Below are 22,391 nucleotides of genomic sequence, written 5' to 3'. Positions count from 1 at the left end.
TGGAGGTAATGAAGAACAAACTGTTCTCCGTGCTTGTTACTTCCCAGCACCATGGACAGAGACACTGTCATACAGCAAGCATTGTCAACATCAAGTTCATGATCCTGCATCTGCAGTGACTGGAACCATCTACATACCCATGGACCCAGGACAGCCTCAGTGCTCCCTGTAGTGTCATCGGTATATAAAGGCTTAGTCAGGAAGTGCGGCACACAAGGAACAAGCCCTTCTAGGTGCGAGTTCAGGATTTCATTCAGAAAGGAAGAGTTCATAAATGTGGGTTGCGATTCACTTCACTTCGTGAAAGTGCCCTCAGTTCCATCAAATTCTTGTGCTGCAAGGCACCGATGGATGAATTCAGACTTCTAAACCTCAATCATGAAAAAAAGTGCTGATTCATTTAAAGAGAAAAACAAAAATATTCAGCAAAAACAAGTGTATTTTTCAAGCCTCCTCCTTCAAGCCCAACCTGATCACTTTACTTGGTCACACCTATCCTCTTCGTCTCCTCATTGACCACATGCATGCACTGCTGAAGCTGCTGCCCCCACGACTCGGTGACAGATATCAAGCACTTCCAGTCAGTGCCACTCTCGAAACCATTCACCACATCAGTCCTCTCTACTGTCCGAAGAAGCTTCCCTTTCACTCTGAAACTTTTCAATGGTTCTCCTGTATCTAGAAAACAATATTGCAAGTGCTGATATCAACAAACGTAATTATGGCATGACAATATTTGTGTACATTTCATATAAATATATGTCATTAAAGATCTATGGACAAAACGTCATTGTGAAATAAACTAAAAAGCTAAAGAAATATTATTGTTTTATCGTGACAAAATGCTTAAAATAAAATATTTCAAAATAAAATAATTGGTAATCATTTGTTTTAAATTGTTTTAAAAATCACAAATAAATTATTAATAATTTATAATAAATAAATACATTTATAATAATTATTTAGCTGACCGAACCATTTCTACATGAGCAATTTCATAGTTTTAATACAGTCAAAGACCCACACGAGGCCCCTGGTGTGAACTAATGTATAAACGGCAAACCTTTAAACACAAGGATTTCTGCAGCTGATTACAATGAAGAGCTCACTGCTTGACTTTCCTATTAATAATTCATACACATTCATCCAAATGGTCTTTTTTCACTTTAGATTTTAGCATTTTGTGATACCTAAATTATCGCTGATGAAATGTTGCAGCCCAGTTTTTGTCTGTAAAATTAGTCGATTCACGTCAGGCAAACAAAACAAATGCCTTTAGTGATGAATTCTAATCCCCTGTGGTGGTCACGGTCACTACCTCTGTCACTGCACTTAATGGAGCCAGAGTCCAGAGTGCCCTAAATCAGGCAGGCAGATAGGGTCCTGACCTTTGCTCTCTCCTGGGACACAGGCTCGACTCGACACAAGCCGCCGCACGCGAGTTCTACCCCTGATAGCTCATGTTCCTGTGACCTCTGTCAGGAAGAGATGTGGGCCGGTGATTACTCTGGGGCCAAACTGCTTCATGGAATTGGAGTAACAGGCGTTTTGTCATCTTGAGGAACTTGACCTCGCAGTCAGTTCAGTTATCCATTTCTGAATTGATGAGCAAAAAAGAAATTTAATAATTTATCGGAAGGTAATCATTAAAAACTAATACAAATTTAGATTCTTATATTATTTATTCAGTTTTCTTAACTGTATATTAAATGTGTTTCATGTTATTTTGTCTTTTTTAGGGGAAAACTGCCTTGTAGAAATTGGGGCAGTATATGCATGTACGTTGCTAAAAGCCATTTTTCTATTGAATTCAAGGCTCCCGGTGGTGATCTGAAACAACTGTATTGCCATTTCATTCCAAAGCTGCTGACATTAAGTGAATCAAGGATGAGGTCAGTTTGAGACTCATCATTTGGAGGTCTGCACCTCCACATCTAGAACAGCAAGATGAGATAAAACCGTATAATCTGAGTCCACACATTTAGCACAGCACATGTAAAAGAGAAAAGGCAACGAAGTTGCCAAATAAGAGTGGTACTTATCACAAATATGAATTGTATTCAATCCCTCAAAATGTTGGATGTTATGAGAACTGTTGCAGTGCATTATGAGTCTTGGCATTTTTTTCACAGACAAAACATCCTTGATGGACTAAAATAATGAGTCTTATATTTTTGTCTGGCTTTGACTTTAACATGGCGCTCAGCCGTTCAAAGATCTGCCATCGCAAGATATTCTGTCATTTTCTTCTGCGTATTGCTGTGTGAGCAGCTACAAAGGGGCGAATCACGAGTTGTGTGTGTTCGTTTGTGTATGAATGCTGAGGAGGTAAATATTCCACAGCACAATCCTTAAGAGAACCAGACTCCTCATAGAAAAGATTTGGGAAAAGGAAAGTGCAAATTCTAAACAGTCATTTTAAAGTGCTGAACGACAAGAGTGTGGCGGTGAAATCCCGCCGTTCCCTGAGTTGAGCGCGCCTGTGTGAGGTGGCTGGATCCTTAGGGCTCATGAATGGTGAGCAGGCAGCTGTAGACAGCAGGGCCGACTCTGCAGAAGGCTGCAGATGATTGTCCCGTCATTTATATCTTCCAACTCACTGAGCTTTAGGTCTTGCATTCATCATTTGCATGAGAATAGAATCAGGTCCTGTGAACTTCCCCAACCTATTGACCCAGCTCCCCAGACGTGAATAGCCGAGCATTGAGGCTTCCCAGCCTCTCAAACAGGCTTTAACCATGCTTTAAGTCCCAATCATGGTAATTTAATATATCTTAAGCCTCTTGCTGTTTTTGCAGGAGCCCCTCTGCAGTTTGTTTTAGCCATTCAGCGCTTCTCCCATCAGCGCCGCTCCTTCGTCCAAATCCGGGGAGCAGCGGCGGCGCCTGCACAAATCCCAATTTAGCAGCTAAATAAGGCACAATGCCGCATAATTGAAAAAAAAAAGATTTCTTTTATTATCTTTCCATTCTGCATTGAAGAGAAAGCTTAATTGGAAAAATCTGGAGAAATGAGTTGGATATTAACAATCTGGAGTGGAGTGGAGACGCTAACTTGCTTCATCTGAGATTGAGTTTCGATTTATTTTATGCTTTATTATATCATCTCATGACAGCTGCCAAACATTCAGCCGATATTGGAAACAGCAGGAAGCTGAGCAACATGAAGGGCAGATGGGAGGAATAGAAGGTATGAAGTTACTTTGATCTTTGAGAAAATTGCGGATTAAAACATTAGACCAGAGGGGGGGAAACATGTCATTTCAATACGTCATCTTTACAGTTCTAATGAATATGAGTATTACATTCATGGGTGAATATTTGGGGATAATTTGTTTCTTTTAACTGCAACAATATATAACCATATTAGTTCAAAATATTTTGACATTGGAAAAAGAAAAGAAGGGTTTTGTTTCAAGCATTATAGAGCCTGGAAAAGCCTTTTTTTTAGAGCCATCCGAATTGTGCTTTGAAACGCTTAAAAGAAAGAGCGGAAGGATGCCTGGAAAAAAAAAAGGAGACCAAAGAAAACGTTGTCTTATTAGCAGTCAGAGAGCGTTTGTGTAACAGTGGAGGCCATTCACAGCGTCAGGGAGAGGAAGTGGACGACAAACAAGTGAAAAAAAAAAATCAGAGTCGACAGTTAATTTATTCCACAAACATTTAGAACAAGTCTTGAGTGTGAGGTTTCAGCCCCCTGGAAGTCTAAGAACACTTGAAATAGGGAGTTTTTGACTTTCTCTCAGCGATAACTTCCTCTCTCAACGGTGGCACCATCTGCTGGAAGTGAAGCAGTTAGTTTGCCTGAACTGAAGCCTTGTCTTCACCTCTCACAGCTCCTCGGTGGGTGGTCAGCCTGCCTTTGACCCTGGCTAGCTGGGAAAACTATGAAACCTTAGTGGTCGATTTATTACTTTGATTATCCTCACGGGATGAGTGGGTGTGTGCATCTTGTGTAGTAATACTTGTGGGGACTAATTCTCAGAAACACACCCAGTGGTGAGGACATTTTGTTTTGAGAAGACCTTTCAATCGGTCCCCACAAGTTCAAGCCTCAATTTGAGCATGAAGACCACAGAATAACTGGGTCATGATAATTGGGTTTCAGTTTGGTTCAGAGTCCAGGCTGAGGTTAGCCATGTGTTTTGGTTGGTTAGGTTTATGGGGAGAGGCTGGGGAAAGGGTCATGGCAATGAGAGGTCCTCACTAAGTCCTGATAGGGATATAAATATGAACCTTTTATTAATTTCTTGTAATTAAAAAGTATGAATACATCCAATACACCAGTGGAAAAAATATCTGGACACCCCACACATCCCACTGTGTGCTCATAGCAGGGCTACCAAATATTAATTTAGATAATTTGTTTTGTTTTTTTTAATCAGTTTTGAAAGTATTTTCTTGACTTGTGTCTTTTTCTTGACTTTGATGCAGGCAATGCTGAGAACTGAACTATTGAAACTGTCTGGAATTTAAAATAAATATAAATAAAATAATATCTCAAAATAATATTTGAGATGGTGTTGGAGTGTAAGGGAGTCTGAAAACTTTTTTTCTGTGTCTGAATTATATGACAAAAGACCTACACTACAACAAAAAGGTTCATATACAAAAAAAAAAAAAAAAAGAAAAAAAATCAAAACAAAACATGTACAGGTAAAAAACAGAGACAATAACATTACTATGGCAACACATGCAGCATTTAAATTACGGAGCAACAGATTTCACTTAACGATAAAAACAATTTCAGGGAATGTACAGAAGACAAATATGAATATTAATTTGAACTTTTAAATCGGACAAAAGACGGTTTAAATGTTATAAAAGAAACATGACAGTTATCCATCTCCATCTTCACTGGTCTGTTCTGACCATTTAAAGAGTTACACTGGAGCACGTTTATGTATTTCACTCACTCACTATTTTAACAAAATACCTGTTCAAATAAGTTCTTATGTTTCATTCACCCCTGAATCAGTGCTCCTTCCTTTTTGTTACTCACTTTTTTAAGAATTGTGTTGCTCCACAGGGAGCGATCTTGTGTTGGTATCTACACAGCAACTGCACTTTCTCTGGATGAAAACCTGAGTAAATGTACTAAGGCCAGTCTCAATCTTAATGTAAAGTCTCTCGACCCCCAACATGGGATGAGCTTGTTTTCTATTAAAGGTGGAAAGGTCAGTCAGCCGGTTGCACCATGTTCTGAGAACCTAGTTGAGGTGGCTGAGTCAACTGAGACAGGCTGAACAGACTGTCACTCATTTGACCTTGATATTACTCCAGGTTCCTGAGGAAGTCTGCCCCTGTGACCTGACCTCAAACAGGCAATAGAATTTTTTTCTCTTTTCATTGTGCGTTGCCTCCTTCTCTGACTGACAAGGATGTTCTGGATCAGACATGTTAGGGCTGAATAATCCTCCTCACCTTGGTAATGCAGGGTTGGAGGTGGAATATCTTCCATGAAGGTCCCACTCCTCAGTGAGTATTTCCATTGTACTAAACACCTGCAACTTTAATTTTAATTTTACATTTCCTCCTGACCAAAGAACCTCAAAGTCACTGTCGTCAATGACCATCACTTGACAGATGTTTTCATTCTGATGGATGAGTATTGGTTTCTTATCAGGTGTATTTGAAACAATATAAAAAAGAAAATATGTCATAAAATCCCCCCAAAATGCCATTGTTGTTTCCAGTAAACGTGCTGAATGTACAGCATTATTTGGGTTCACCGCTGATGATGCAGAGCACACGGTTCTTTTCCCAAAGACAGAGACCCATCAGAGTCCCAAGAACAAAGAAAGAGAAACGCCGAAGCTGTGCAGATACAAAGTGCCGGCCAACACAAAGCACATGTTTGTTTCTCTCCTGCTCACGTCCCAATCACAGCCTCTCATTAACACTGTTTCCTTTCAGACGCTGCAGATCAAATATGAGCAATTATCTGCGCAAACTTGGACGGAGGAGTCTTTTTCATTCATGGCCGTGCACTTGACAATAATCTCAGTGTGGATCCTGGTTCACTGCACAAGAGGAGCTGAGGGAGGCCCGCTCCGCAGAATCGAGCCATTCAGCGGCCGCTTAACAACCCGGCCACGTCGCTGCTGTGTCAGCCAAACCTCCAAACAAGCTGCCCACCATCGCCGAGGATCCACTGGAGATGTTCTGCACGCCTCTTCATTTCATCGTCATGTGAAGCATTTCGTTGGGGGGCTTATATTAAAATGATTTTAATTGGAGTTTTGCTTTAATTATCATTTCAATTATGAATTCACCACACAAAACACCACTGATGTGAGGCTTGCTTAAACACTGCGAGTGTTGAAGCACTGAAGTGTGTTTCTAGCTGCTCCTCCAGTTTAAAACCAGGCCCATTCCAAGGTTGACTCTACCTGAACTAGTAAGCTACTGTGACTCTACCGGAGGGAACTCGGAGGCACAGTAGGAGACTACGAATAGGTGCAGAGCGCCACTGAATAAAGTGGCATGAAAACATCCATATGCAGTGTTCCTTATCAGAGGGTGCGGCTCCACCTCAACCTATCTTGATCATCCACTGAAAAACAAATCTCATAATAATAGAAATACATGAGTTACTTAACTCCACTAGATTCATTTCTTCAATGTATGAAAAATAAATAGTTGCTGTAGTCAGCATAAAATATTTAGCTGGCACTACATTTATTTTTTTTTGTCATCACACGCATCCTTCCACTCCTTTAACCTTTATATCTAGCCCTCTTCATCCAACACTCTTTCTTCTCCAAGAGCCCAAACTGTCCGAGTCTGGTCGACCAAACGTTCTGTCAAGGTAAGTGTATGTATAGACAAAAGCTTGTGAGCATATAAGTACATTTGGTGACCAGCCAAGTTGTATTTCGTACCTGGGGAGAGACCCTGACAAATGTTGGATCTTAGACCAACCTTGGAGCTCCATATGTCAAATCTTCAGCCAAGATGACAGCTTTTTTGAGCCAGTGTACAAGTGTTGTTAAAAAAGTGTCTGTTTCAGAAATATCAAACTTAAGAACCATGGGCCAAGTGTGGGCCCCACAATGGTCACCTTAGGCCCACAATGTAGTTCAACCTCTGAACTTAAAACCACTCTTTATTTGACCAGAAAAATGAAGGCAAACACTTATCAAATGTTCCATGAGTCAGAGATCCTGACTTTTTTTTCCCTTCGACATCTGCGCCACCTTAACACCATTCATTTGACGCACACAAGGCAGGGTTGTGGTCAAGACCACATCGCGACCGGAGCATTTGGAGAACAAGACAGAGACCAAACTGAACTCGAATGAAAGCAGTAAGAAAGAAATGTCCATCTGACTGATAAACTTATGTTTCCTCACGGTTAAGGGTTTTTCCCCCTTCACAGCGGATCGTCTTCCTCCATCTCACCCTGTCCTCTTCTTCCTCTTCTCTCAAACCTACAAACCTCATGTCCTCCTTCACCACCTCCATCAATCTCCTCTGTGGCCTTCCTCTCCACCTTCTGCCTGGCAGTTCCAACCTCAACATCTTCCTACCAATGTACTGGCTCTCTCTCCTCTGTACATGTCCAAACCATCTCCATCTAGCCTCTCTGACTTGGTCTCCTAAACACGTGACATATGTTTCTGTATTCTATATTCATCTCAGATGCAGCCTCCTCAGTGGTCTCTGGATGCTCTAGTCTCCACTCCACATTCCAAGTGGACGACCACACTCCTGATTCAACTGCTCAAGAAGCGTGTACATTGTACCATGAACTTACAATGATTCAGTTGCAAAATGCCATGAGCAAACCACAGATGAGGATTTAAAATACACTGGCTGGTCTGTTGTCTTGGATGCAGCTTGTTTTCTGATTCTCGCTCCTTTGATCTGCGATGCCACATACACATTCCTTTTAAAAATTGTTATGTTCTAATTGATCAATAAAGAAAAAAATCTCAAAGTCCTGCTCAGGCAGTAGTACAGCTTTTAATACCATTTACTGAGCAAAACATTTGAAATGATTCCATGAAAAGATGCCGCAGAAGCTACATTAAAGAGCGCACACCGATCCTCCGAGGCTCCGAGGGAAAGGCTGGCTATCATCAGGAACCATCCAGCCACAGTGTCTCTGAAGCCGAACCCGGCAATGTGTGCTCATCAGGTTTTGTGAGGTCCTGACGAGATGTGACATCCCAGCTCTCACTCAAAGATCCTCGAATTCGGTCCATTTTTCTGCCTTTTCCATTTACAATGCTTCAGTGGAGATTTCTTTATTTCATAATGGACAATGGTCCCTTTCTTCCTCATTCCCTGCACCTCTCTCTCACACACACACACGCAGGCCTGCACACACCCAGACTCACACACTAACACACACACACACACTCAAAGCCTCATTGGCAGACGCACGCACACTTGCTTGCTGTCATGCTCATTTTGATGGTAATTAATGACATCACCGCTGCGTGCGGGTGCATGGTGTTAGAGAGAGTGTGTGTGTGTGTGTTTGTGTGCGTGTGTATAGGGGGGTGCATTTGTTTGTTGGGCAACCGTGGGAACAGGGAGCTCTCCAGGGTGGCGAGTCAGGGCCTCCAACAATACATATGCTGTTGCTTTTCACCCAAACACCCTCCCCTCCCCAGAGAATCATTCCTCCTTCCCTCCATTTTTTCACATCTTTCTCTCGCTCTCTTGCTTTTGTGGAGTGTGAGATCAGTGCCCCCTCTCTGTCGCTGCCACTCATTAGCACTAAAACATATTTTTGCGCCAAAAATGTTAATGAGGTCTTTGGCACAGTCGCATGAACCTGCATCATTGTGCTCGATTAACCCTTTGCTTGGAAGACATTTTCATGCTAGTTCAGCCATAAGTCTGCAGAAATGATCTCTCTGTTTGAGACTTTAAGGGTAGTTACAGTGCCATCAAAGGAAGATGCGCCAACACTCATCTTGGCAGTGAACATCTCCAGGAGTATATTCACTTTTAGCTCGGCTTTTAGGAGACTTTAAACCCTCAAAATACTTTGGTTCATTCCAGCACAGTTGGCTTTGCAACAAGAATCCTTTTCCGTGTTGCTATGCTACAAATATTGTATTTCAGTTCAGTTCAGAATAAACAGGAGCTTAACTGCCTTAAGTGAACTTTTTTTAAAAACAGATTTTCATGTATTTTTTTCAATGCATTTTTTTATCCTTTTTAATCAATTCATTTTATTTTGATGTAGTCCATTTTGTCTGACAATGTATATGTAAATGTAATGTAATCTGTAAATGTAAATTAAAGACAGATTTTGTTTGTGTATGGATTGATATCATGACTGATTCCCAGCCGCTAGTGTGAGACATGACTCATGTGAACCTCGTGTGAATGTTTGATGTCCTCTGGGTAGTATCTCCATTGGAGTAATATAAAATAGGAGTACCAATATTATTTAAACACATAATGATAACAATAACAATAATAGTAGTAATAACAATAGTGCTTTATTTATGTAGCAGTTACTTTTTTCCCACTATTGACTTGCCGTGTTTGATTTTAAATGTATTCCAGTAGAGAATCACCAGCTATTAAGTTTCACCTTCTTCTCTAAGAAACAATATATATCTTTCTTCATTTCCCATCAGTGGTTGCCACAGCAGGCCAGCCACCTCCAACCTAACCCAGCTAGATCATCCTTCCTAGTCATCCTCTTCATGGCCTCCTTTGCTTTGCTCTTCCCTGGCATCCTCTTGACCAAGCAAAATCCCAACCAAAGCTCTTGTCATTTTTTTTTTTTTGCTGATCCACACTTCACCAGACAAGACCTCCCAGTCAAGTCTTCCAACCGAAAAAAGTCTCGCACAACTGACGTTACAGGAAATCTCACCTTCAATCACGGGTGTTGCTCTGGAGATTAAAAAAAACTCAAAAGAGGAGGAAGCTGCTTTTTAGGCGTTTGCTTCATTCATTATCAACGCCATTGATGCTGTTTGGGGTCATTAGAGTTTACAAAGAATCCCAAATATCCGTTGCCAAGTGGCTGAGAATCAAGCAAAAAAAAGGTTTTGCAAGCACTGAAACAAATGACTCTTGTTACAGTTCGAATGGATGTTTCAAAGGTTAGTTCCTCTTCATTTCTTTCAATATGTTTAACCCATCAGACCCGAGTGAAGTGTTTCGCCTTTTGGACTTCATAGCAAAATTAACGTTATGCGGCAGGTAGAAGTTCTTATTAGAGATGAGTAGAAAGAAATTTGATGTCTCCTTTTTTTTTAAATAAATATTAGTATTAGTATTTACATTACTATATTTGTTTGTTTTGTTTTTTGGATTTCTTCACTTTTTGCTAAGACACATGACTTTCCACTTTTCGCGCATCAGATTGTTAAAGGGCTTCATACATATCTGTTTAGAATCGTCCTTGAGGTTGGCAAGATTTAAAGATGAGAGCTAAGAGCTAAGGCTTAAATCAAGAAGTCACTTTCACTATGACTTACGCTTTTTTTAATTTAAAAAAATGTTGCTCTAGCTAAGGAAGTGGACACAGCACACCCCAATCCAGGGGATGAGACTAGTACTGCAATGACTGGTCGACTACAACCAGCTCTGGGACCACAACGACCCAAAATATTTGAAAGTACAGGAACATTGCAGACTGGACGCTTTAAGGCTGAAAGTGAGACTAACATTTGCCCGACACACTTTTCAAACCTTATTTTGCATGATTAAAACTCAAATATAAAGTTGTAACGCTACAAAGGTGTTTTCAACAATTCCTATTTGTACTACTACAATCAAATACGATGGCTTGTTTGTCAACCCGTATCTCAACTGCTCAACCAAACGTTAATATTCAACGGGGACTAATCGATGACTGAAAAAGTTCGAGATCAAAAACCATTAAAAATGTCTGGGAAATCATCAGGCGGTGACCAACACCAAGCAAGTGATAATTGGAGTCGAAACAAAACAAAAGAGCTTGGACAAATCTGAAAGTTGGGAGCATCAGTGACCAACATGCGATGAAAACCCTTAACCTTGAGGATTCCCGGAATGATGAATTCGTACCTAATAGCCAATTAGGAAACAGATAGAGAGCCCAATTAGCCGAAGCATTGGGTTTGACATCTGGCACCTTTAAAGCATTTCAAAGTTGTCGGCCATCAGCAGCCATTGTTCCACAATCAAAGCTCGACCTGCTGTGAATGGCGATTCCTCTCTCTGCTCCGCGCTAGTTGCTGACTGGCCGAGGGGTCTCTTTTCCCTTTGACCCCAACAAATGGACTCTTGTCCGCTGAATAACAACTAGGTATCGGCCTTTGGTGATGCCTGGTGTTCGGTCAAAGGAGGTTTGATGAGAAACCACAATGACAGAAAGGATCCCACAGAGGGAGCAGAGGGGCTCAGTGGGATGCCTGGTGACACTGCAGCCTCAGCGAGGAGGTTCATTTCATCGGTGAGATTACAAGGTGACCTGCCATTGTGGCCGAATCGGACGCTAGGAGTTTAATGGAGAAGAAAATCCAATTGACAAGGACAGTTTCAGTTTACACCGGCAGGAAAGACGCGAGCGAGGGGAACACGAGCGTTAACTGGCCGCCGCCTACAGACCCTCTCGGTCGCAGCGGCCCAAGCCCAGCGCCTGGTGAAGACACTGAGAACATGCCGGGCCCATATGGAGCCTGCAGGCTGTTCCAATCAGCTCACAAAGGTGATATAATTGCCGGGGCAGGATAAGACGAGGCCGCGGCCTTTGGAGTTCCTCGGTCGCCTCCTTTTCCCATTGCACCTCTTCTGTCCAACTCCATACTGGCTGATTATACTCCCCTCCCTCATTGTCCCATTATCCCTTTCAACAACAGGCCAATTTGTCCATCCAGCTTGGCCTCCGCCTCCCCCCACCCCCGCTGCGTTATTTAGACCCTCTTCTGCACTTCAATGGCAGGTACTGATTAGAGAACTTCCACGACCTTTTTGCTATTCCTCAAACTCCCTCCTCCCCTCTCCAGCAACCTTTAATCTGATTACAGGCTTTCTGCAGCTTTTCACTGGAGGCCAGTCCCGGGAGGACAAAAGCAAAGCAAGTGGTTTCACAAACACACTCCCAAGGGTCATATGATTCACAAGAGGAGCCTCCGCTTCACTCTCCTCCGGCATCAGGTCCCCATCCAGCCATTGGTGGGAGTGGGGGGTGAGTGCGTCTCAGCATCCAGAACCTCTGTCAGGCTGATGCCTCCAGTGCAGCAGTTGAATCCGAGTGATGCGAATGTCAGTTCTAAAGTCAGTGAAAGTCATTAGCATGGCTGCTAAAGGTTTGCAGCGGGACCCCAAGATTCTCTCTCTCACTTCCAACACTTTCAGTCCCCATGACAGAGTTGGCCTTCCTCTCCACTCTCCTCACCCTCGACAGCACTTTGATGCCACTCCTGTTGAAGGACCTCGGCCTCCAGTCTGGGCTGTTGACGCGAACACTCAAGCGTGAGCGCATACTTTTGACTTCTGAAGATGTTGTGAATCACCATGGCATTTCTTGACCTTCAAAAGGAACAGTTTGGGTTAGGATGCGAAGCGGTTGATGATCTCACAGTACCACACTTCTGATGTTACTTCTGATGACTCAAAGCTCTCACTGGGTGTCAGACTCATGGTCAGCTGAACACATTGTCACATGCCAAGTGTAGCACAACGCTCTTTCAAGAGTAGAACCTTAAGCAGCGCCACCCTGGCGCTTAACCCTAAAGGCCCATTTATGCTCCCTTTACATACGAAGTTGTCCCGTCTGTTTTTGGTGTTTCACAACTTTGAGTTGGTACTGATGTTCACCAATATATCCACCAGGGGGTAGCAGCCCAAGTCAAAAGTTTATGACAAACTCCAAATCCAGCAATGACTGGCGACAGTGAAAGAAGAATTGATACCTCTTGCACTAAAGAAGAAATGGTGACAGGAGGCTGTTAAATGTATTGCACTGGAGGACGGAGAATTTCCGCCATTGTCATGTCTTCCTCGTGTCTCATTAGAGCTACGTATCGAGTAGTGACAGAAACACTGCCCCCCATGGTTTCCAGTGGTACTGCTCCATTTGGTCTATATCTGTAAGCTTTGAACGCAGGGTGTGGTCAGATCCATATCAGGATGCGTACATAACATTGAGCATAAATGGGCCTTAACCCCAACCATTTTCATTTTGTTGGACAGTCTGCCACAGTCAAGACATGCTCCGGAAGTGTACTTCACTTGAACGATGCGGAAGGCAGACCTCTGCGTCACCTGGGGGCGCTAAAAATCCTTTGACGATAGTCGACATGCAACACTAAAGGAGTGAGAATGTGCCTGATCCCAATTCTTTGATTTCATCCATCGAGTTTTCATGGAGTTTTGGTGGTTTCTATAGATTCTCTCTGCTGATGATGTCGAGCTATTGGCCCCAAACTTTGACACCATTTCTTTAACCAAGGTTTCTCTCTTAAACTGAGGTGATGAAGCGATGTCGAAGAATTCATGTGTTTGCTCTTCGTTTTAATATATAGCCTGAGCAAGAAGTGAAATTCACCTGTGCATCCTTGATTCAGTTAGAGACCGAGTCATAGAGTCAAGAGCCAAGAGCTGTTTGGTGCAGACCAGGGTTGAGAGGACTTGAATCTAGACCGTTGACGCCAAAGGTAACAATGCACTCACTGATGACTTGGTGGAGTTATTGGGTTGAGCCAGCTTAGTTTAGCTGCTTGATGGTACCAGGAATTAACCCCTTCTTTCACACTGGACCCTGCCACTAATCCTCAGAACATACACCTCAATTCGCTTGAGTCAGTTCTATATCATTTATATTAGTGTTTTTCAACCTTTTTCTAGCCACAGCACCCTTGGTTTGTTGAAAAAATCCCAAGGCACACCACCAAAGGAACCTCAGCCAAAGCGCACTTGTGCTTAAAGTCCTATAGAAAATCCCTATTCATTTGTGAAAAACTGTAGCTACGTTGCGGGTCCGACAGGGATCCCTCCCTCCATGGTTCTGTGGTGAAAGTGTGTGGTCAAGTTAGAGGCACATCAGGTTTAAAAACAGCTGGAAGTTGCGCATGTCGGCTTCTTGGCTTTGAGTGTGTGGGAAGAGGAGCGCCGCGCACCACAGCAGCGCTGCTTTGACTGAGAGACAGATCAGCGAACAACACACTGCAGCTCTACAGTAGGGTGGATAGAAAGAATGTCAGTGAATCCATGTGATCTCCTCACCTTGGTTGCTCCTCAACACCTTCTAATTGTCATGATTTAGTGACATCATATCGCCCACCTCATGAGCTGAAACTGGATCATTTTTCCTACGGCACACTCGTGCGCTGCGACACCCCGGTTGAAAAACGCTGATTTATATTATATGTGACAACAACATCTAATAAAAAAAAGATCAAACTCAATTGGAAAAAAAGTGAATGGCATCTTGTTTTAGGATGTCACATCTGCACACAGCCGTAAGTTGTTTGACCTCAACACTTTGAACAAACGTTCCCCTTGTTAACTAGTTTGACCCCACCAGCCCTTTTGGGGACCTCTTAAGGCCACAGGGCTGCAACCAGCAGCCAGACAAGAGCAGCACAAAGCAGATGTCCACCCAGTGTATTTAAAGTTCATTATGTCACAGTGATTGGGCAGGAAATTGCCCTGTTGACCGGCATGTCCAGGACTCATTTCCATCAGAATGAAAGGGGCAGTGGGATCAGGACCCAGGAGAAAGCAAACAATCCCACAGCGACCTCAAAGAACCTGAGGCAGCAACACCCTCGTCCATCAGCTCTCCTCGGGTTTAATGATCCAAAATTCAATGTTTGCGTATGGTGGCTTGATTTACGATCTTCCCCGAGGTCAGAAGAGTCTGTGTGACTCCCTCGGGACTCATTGGGGTCACTGCTGTCTCATGTTCATTCATTGTTTGGCGCGTAATCCAAGAGAGCTGAGGTCAAGAGGTGCTACAGCCAGTCAGAGGAGGGGGAGACTCTGGACAGGTCATACCTGTGGGCCACATTCACGCTAGCAAAAATAACTACCCAGCATTCTGAAGGAGGCTCCAAGGTACCACTGAGACATGAAGTCTAGCGGCTGCTGGGACGGCACACAATGGTTTAGTGTTGTCTTCAGGAGGGAGTTTGCAGAAGCTTAAAGTCTAGTCAAGGATTTAACGGCTCTGTGGAAGGAGGTATAGGACTGTGGGGAAAAGTAGTCTGGAGGATGTTCTTAACAAACATTCCCAGGTCCGGCTTCAGTGCAGGTGAAAGCTAAACTGAAATACTGAGACAGCAGACTATGAAAGAGCTTAGCACAAAGGCCTGACTGAACACCAAACCCTCCAGAATAGAAAAAAACAGGATGAATTCAAAACAAATTTGAAACAATTATTATAAAAATTAAATTTGCAGGTGAAGAAAAGAGGACAGAGGTGGCGTACCATGGAGCACAGTGCTCACAAGGGCTGGTATGAGCCTATTACATGGCTGTTTATGTAGTTTACAGTACAGTGGGCTGGGATCACCTTATCCCATGGCTGACACTGTCTTTATCCAGACATTCTCATCCAAAGGAGGTCAAAAGTTTTCTTTACCTGAGTAAGAAATGAGCAAATGAGCCTTTCAAAATTGAGATTTGAATTTATTTATGCCACTGTATAGTAAGGTGTATCATCTCTGTGGAGACCACAAGTGCTGAAGAGGCTTTCGGCCGATGTGACCGTTACGAAAACAGTGCATGTGCAACCGGACACTTCAAACCCAATTGGAATGTTTCTGTTCAAGCTTTGAACACATGAATACCTGTGGCCTGCCGGCCGATTTAAATTGAGTTCTAAATCTGCCACTCAGATCGAACAGCATGAGGCACCGGCCCCTGGTTCAACTCACAAAATAATCTCAAATGTGCCTCGTTCCATTTAAAAATGAACTCAAATCTTCCATTTAAACTGGCTCACAGTCATTTGGGACGTGACTTTGAAATGTATTTTGCAGCTGGTTTTCATTTATGCCGATCGGTCTTTGAGTAGGAAAGACCACAACCACGGATTTTCCAAAACTTAACGTCAGCACGGAATTGAACGTGAGGGTGACCTGCCTGCCGTCAGCCTGGCGCGGCCCAACACCCTGCGACTCGCGTCACAGCTCCGTGGTGAACGAGTGAATGCAAACGACTTGAGGGATGTTGCTCTTCTTACCTTATAGCACCACCCTGTGGACAAAACAAGTAACGTCAGGAATTATGGACGGACGTTTTGTGAGTGGCCGATGCATCACATTAACAATTTCCGGGTAGACGCAACGATATGAAAGATAGAATACGTGTAGCGTGTTTCTGGTAAAAGATATGTGCGTTTTTTGTCTCAATAGTTGATTATTAGATGGATTAATTATCCAGGAAGTTTCCTACTTTTGACTGAAGTGCGTTGTTTGACGCTGCGATAACACTATGATATAATAATAATACGATTTTATTGTATTTTATTTTAGTTGTAGGTGATTTCTGGCCATCAAAACCGTGATGTGTAAACATAACACGAATAATTCACATGACACATTCATTGCAGTTGTGGTGTTTGACATGAAATCTGACAAAAATGGTTTGTTTATATGTCTTTATTACTTTAATAACTTCAACTTCACATTGAAGAGATGAAACACATAACATCAATAAAAGGTAGATTATTGTGATATTTACAGAGCACATATCAAGAGGTGCAACTCACTACTTACAACTTGTTCAACAAACTTCAGTATCGCCGGAAGGAAATTAAGTTTCATGTATTCATATTTCTTATCATATTTTACAGACAAACGCACCAATCTTATAGTGATCCTAACATCAAATGCTATTATAGACATCAAAAATGAACATTATAATCCTTTTCACTTCAATTATGGGTTTCCTGATTGTCACGATGTACACAGATTATTGTCTTAAATTAACGGTTATTAATATCTCCTCTGTCATACAAAGGTCCAGAGGGTGAATCCATGTTCAGAACCAAAAGCCAGTGGTGGATCAGCGTAATCTCATGCACGTTTCTTGGTCAATTATCGCCTCAGGTCCCAGTCTCAGATCTCAGCTTTAGCTCTGGTCCACTGAAAAGTTGGATTCAGATCTGCAGATGAAGAGGTTTGCATGGTTAGAGAGCTAGTTGGAGGACGACCTGCTGGAAATGTGGCGGGGCAGTTACATGTCTTGGTGCTTGTGAATCATGTGGTTGTTGTACTCCAGCACTGGGGGGAAGCTCTCCTCATCCTCAGGGACCTGCACACAAAGGTGGAAACATCAGAGAAGGTTTAGAAGGCCGTGATGGAAGGCTAGTCAGGAGGGTGTGACTCATGTTGGAGAGCCCAGGAGAAGGGGAAGCCAAGCTGAGTCAGGCTGGAGGAGGCGGACCTGCGCGGAAGTGACTCACCTCCCAGTAGACTTCATCATCGAAGCAGTTGTCATCAGCAGGGTCGCCCCAGATGGGGATTTTCAGAATAAGACCTGGAGGGAAAGAATGACAACTGACTGTTAAAACCTGCACGTAAGTGCATGTAGATGCTGTTCTTTTTGACAACGTGCACCAATACACACCAACAATGGCGCCCCCTACAAGGCCGAATGCGATGGAGACGCATGTCCCAGCAGCCTGGAAGCCGCCCTGGGTTCCCGGTGATCTGTTCGCGTATTGTCCCTCAAAGTCGAACACGTCGATCAACCTGCAGAGAGATAAAATAAGACCTGACTTCTTCACTTTTTCTCAAGTGTTTTGAAGTGCATGACTTTATATTAAGGTAAACTAAACTACTAAAGTAAAAAACAAAAGTTTGAACCGCTCATCAGATCTGAACTGTCTCACCCCTGTTCGCTGTAGACAGCCTTAGTGGCAGCAGCAGCAACAATGGCGCCTGTAAAACCTCCCAGCATCCCCGGGAAGGCGTGCAGATTGTGTACCCCGCAGGTGTCCTGGAGCTTCAGATATTTCTCTAAGAAGGGCTGGAAAGGAAAACAAACAAGTGAGTTTATACCCTGGATTTGTCAGTTTCAGCTGGTAGTATTTTATTTATTTATTTTATAAATTTTGTAAATTGCATTCGCTTTCATCATAGATGAAAGTATGTTCTGCTAATTCAATTATTGTTCATTTAAATTACATGGAAAAGCTCTGGTGAAGAGGACAAACAATAAACATCAGTGCTACATTCAAAACTTCCACTATGACATAAATCTTTATGACTTTCTCCTACACAACCGTGTAATTATTTCATGTACAAATGAAACAATGGTTATCTCGGGTGGAATTTGACGTCTTGCCTTGGAGCCACACAAGTCACACACAGATCCCATGAAACTCACTGTGACAAACAGGTAGCCGAAGGTGGAGATGATGCCGCAGAGAAAGCCCACGATCAGAGAACCGTATGGAGTGATCATGAACTCGGCGGAGGTTCCCATGGCAACGCCTCCGGCCAAGGTGGCATTCTGGATGTGAACCTGTGGGGTGGAGCAGCAGGTGGTCAGGGGCCTGATGGTGACAGTCCACGTTGTGTGGGGTGTAGCAGTTACCATGTCCAGCTTCCCTCCCTTCTGCGACATGCTGGAGATGGCCACTGTGGTGAGGACGGAGGAGGCGAGGGCCAGGTAGGTGTTGATGGCGGCTCGGTGCTGACCGTCTCCATGATCGGTGATGGCGGAGTTGAAACTGGGCCAGAACATCCACAGGAACAGCGTACCTGGCAGACGGAGGAGCAGGGAGTGGCTGTGAGTCGGGACTGAAACACACCCCGGAGGCAAACACACCCACCGATCATGGCAAACACGTCAGAGTGGTAGACTGAGCCGTTCAAGTTCTTGCTCTGGTGTAGGCTGGGTCGGTAGAGGATCCAGGAGATGGCCAGGCCGTAGTAGCCTCCGAAGCAATGGATGACCATGGAGCCTCCGGCGTCTCTGCACTGTGGAAGAGCTCAGTGATTCAGGAAAGGACCTCAACCGCCTGCTGCTTTTGAGACTCACGTGGAGAAGGTCGAGGATGATGTACTCCTCCACGGCAAAGAGCGTGACGCCAAACAAGGTGACCACCATCAGCTGGACCGGACTGACCTTCCCCAGCAGAGCTCCGTAGGCAATCAAGGAGCCGGCGCAGCAGAAATCGGCGTTGATCAAACTGTGGACCAGATTTCAGATCAGGACAAACTCGAACTGCCCAACTGCATTCTTCACCTTCCACCCTGTCATGACTGCATGACTGCTTTGACCACAGCAGGTGGAGGAAAAGGGCAGGCAACATTTCTTGCATTTCTCCTGCGTCACTTCCCTCCCTCCTCACACGCACCTCTCAACCCCGATGGAGATTTTCCCGGTGGTGTGGTCCAGAGCGTGGAACCAGCCCTGCATGAGGAGAGCCCACTGCAGGCCGAAGGCGGCGATGAGGAAGTTGAAGCCAACTCCACCGAAGCTGTAGCGTTTGAGGAAGGTCATGAGGTAGCCGAAGCCCACGAAGATCATGACGTGCACATCCTGGAAGCCTGGCGTGACACAGGAATGTCAACTACAGGACGAGTACTTTAGGTTTCACAGGTGAGGAGTTCTTGGAGAGTTGGCTTAAGTCACATCAGTTAAATGCATGACTCATATTTTCGTCCTTTCAAAATCATCTAAGGATTTGTTTGATTTTTTCCACCATGTTTAAGTTGAACAAAAAACAAGTATTAAATATAACATGGAACTTGAAAGTTACTTTAAAAAAACTACTTGTGACTATTTTGTCAATTTTTTTCAATAAAAAATGTAATAAAAACAATTTACATTTTAGAACATTTCAGAACTTCCTTTATAATCTGCTAAAAAAAAATTTTTTTCAATTTCATATTTACAAAAAAAAAAAAAAAAGAAAAGAAAAGGTTACTCACTGGGATATCTGAAGTAAAAGTCATTCTCGATGTCACTGGTGATGTTGTGCGACTGCATGTGCTCGGACCAGTGTGCGTCGGATTCTTCATCGTATCGTATGAAAACTCCAAAGAGGATGATCATGGCGATCTGCCAGACGAAGCAGACGGCCGGCAGACTCACTCGCACATTGGTGTTCTTCGCAGGAGTGATGGCGTTGCACATGGTGTCGCAGCAGTTCCCCATGGTGACCGATGTTTGCTGATGCTGCTCTAGAGTGAAACCGAGCCGCTGTGAGTCTGCAGCAGCATCCCGGCTCATTTATACACCTGGACCGGAGGAGGGAGTGTCCAAGTCCTCCACTCAGTGACATGAGGCCGGACACACCTCACCTGTGCACCTGCACATGACTGAGTTCAGAGAGATAGCGAGGGAGCGATACACGTTTCACGTTGTTTCTGCACTTTATAAGAACTTTAAAAAAAGAAACAAGAGTTGAGATAGAGGGTGTGCAGGTGAGTATACTGTCATCTGAGATGAAGATGAAGGAGACCAGCCTGAATGTTGTGCAACATTCTTCACACGCACTTCCGCTGCACAGTAAAAGTATGAAAGATTTTTGAGTGATGTGTCTTTAACTGACTCAGATTTTCATGTCATTTATCATAAAAGTAGCATATAAAATACCATTGTTCCACTGAGAAGCTAATAATTGTTTTGTCATGCTCACATAAAGAAAAAAAACTGTTATTCAATAATGTTTCGTCAACGATCGACGCTCTGCTCGTCCTTCTGAGCCAGCTGAGAAACAAACGTTTCATGGAGACGTGTGCTGCGGGCTTTTCACGTTACTTTCTCAAGCCACCGTTTGGTTAAAGCACCTGCCGGACTTCAGAAATGACAGTGAATTCTTCAAATAGACAAAAAGCCAAGGACACAAGGGTCACAGGAATGTTATTACCAGGTCACATTCTTCACTGAAAACAATAACACCTTGGCGGAATCAAGTCGAATTTGGTTGTCATTTATGAAAGAGATATTCATCAACAGAGAGATTCCAGGTAAAGGATTCGTCATGTGTCTGTAACAATGAGAACATTCCAGATACTATCAGCTCCGTCAGTTACATAAGAGTCCTCTTCACAGACTCAATTCTTCTCTCCGATACTCCGACGATGGATGTACACGAGTCGAGCGAAATTGAAAATTCCGCAGTCAATCTCAAATTATTCAACCACCGGGAGGTTGAGTCGAGTTGAAGGAGGCCATCAATCAAACTGCTTTTTGACAACAATAAAACCCAATATTACACTCTTTTGTCAACCGCACGCAACAGGCCCGCACGCTTGCTCTTTTTAAGTTCCGCAGAGTCACATTTTTTTCACCTTCAAACTGTCCCTCATGAGTTATTCCAACACTAAGGTCAGTATAATAAAACGTATTTTACTGTCATGTTTGAGAACAAGTCAGTTCAGACCCGCTAAGGCGCTAACAAAAAATCTCCTCCAAAATTAGTTGGTACATAAGAAGTCAGATGAGCTTTCTCTCATACTAACAAAACATGTGAAACATACTGAACCGATTCAGCTGTTGATTTTAAACAAGTGATGTTCAACATGCTTCTAACCTTTTAGCGCCACATAAGCATGTATTATAAGTTATAAGTATATAAGTATTTAGACAGTAAAAATGATTCAGAAGAGCTTGGAAGGCTGAACAAAATTACAAAACGTGAACTCTATGTGAACCAAGATGGAATCAAGCTAAAGTCAACAACAAAAAAAGGTACATTTCTTTGTGTAAAATAATCTCGTCGTCATTGGGCTCGTGAAAGCGGGTGAGCCATAACAAATCAATCAAAATTCATTTTAGCACCAGCAGATGGAGAACATATTTCAGAGCTCAGTCACCAGCAGTCATCAAAGCCACCGTATACATTCTTCCACGAATGAGCCTCGTCCCTTCGCCGCGATGAATTGAAGGCAGAGTAATTAAGGTGAGCCATTCAAGGAGGTTTGATGAAGGATGACATGATGAAAGTAAAAGGCGGAAGTGGGGAGCGACCTCACACGTTCTGTGCAACATCACGCCATACGTCCAGTACTTTTGAATATTATTTGATACTTCAATAGCTATGTTCCATGAAGCAGGTCATTTAAAATAACACTTTTGGAATCTAGAAGAACTTGACTACTAATTAAAAAATATGATCAGTGTTTTTGAAACATGCAACCGATGTCAGGAAACCAAACACCATAAATCATGGCCATCCTGGAGGTGTCGGCGCGACCTCAAGGCTCCACCTGTAGCCTCTGCGCACTGAGCTGTAAACTTTTTAACGCTGACATCTCGAGGTCTGTATAGTTCTCATAATTCAAAATGTGACAACGTTACCGAGAACCAGTCTCCGTGTGCAAGCTGGTTCTGCCGCACTGTGCATGTCATGTTTATCTAACTCACTCTCAGTCGAGAGCGAAATAGCTGCTGCTGAGTCCCAGCAGCGATTGATCCTTGAGTCCTTTAAGCTTTAATTCATTCTGATCCGGGTCCAAAACT

General features: G+C 43.3%; 1 protein-coding gene across 1 annotated transcript; it reads right to left on the bottom strand.

The window, feature by feature from the left end:
- Positions 1-16,555: 16,555 nt before the first annotated feature.
- Positions 16,556-20,144, bottom strand: rhcga (Rh family, C glycoprotein a). The gene is made up of 11 exons (XM_053864700.1): positions 19,856-20,144; positions 19,279-19,471; positions 18,960-19,110; positions 18,751-18,898; positions 18,513-18,679; positions 18,303-18,440; positions 17,806-17,942; positions 17,541-17,665; positions 17,377-17,450; positions 17,152-17,225; positions 16,556-17,076 (listed from the first exon to the last, which is right to left on the bottom strand). The coding sequence occupies exons 1-11, from the start codon at positions 20,079-20,081 to the stop codon at positions 17,043-17,045; spliced, it is 1,467 nt and encodes a 488-aa protein (XP_053720675.1). The 5' UTR covers positions 20,082-20,144; the 3' UTR covers positions 16,556-17,042.
- Positions 20,145-22,391: the final 2,247 nt, after the last annotated feature.

This window comes from Synchiropus splendidus, chromosome 5 (assembly GCF_027744825.2).
Source record: "Synchiropus splendidus isolate RoL2022-P1 chromosome 5, RoL_Sspl_1.0, whole genome shotgun sequence".
Lineage (NCBI taxonomy): Eukaryota > Metazoa > Chordata > Actinopteri > Syngnathiformes > Callionymidae > Synchiropus > Synchiropus splendidus.
This window is presented reverse-complemented; position numbering and strand designations above follow the sequence as displayed.

Excerpts from the sequence above, each read along its gene's own strand:
- rhcga (XM_053864700.1), bottom strand. The coding sequence starts at position 20,081 with ATGGGGAACTGCTGCGACACCATGTGCAACGCCATCACTCCTGCGAAG. Across the intron at positions 18,899-18,959 it reads TCATCCTCGACCTTCTCCAC|TGCAGAGACGCCGGAGGCTC; the intron begins GTGAGTCTCAAA and ends GCTCTTCCACAG. Across the intron at positions 17,666-17,805 it reads GCTGTCTACAGCGAACAGGG|GTTGATCGACGTGTTCGACT; the intron begins GTGAGACAGTTC and ends ATCTCTCTGCAG.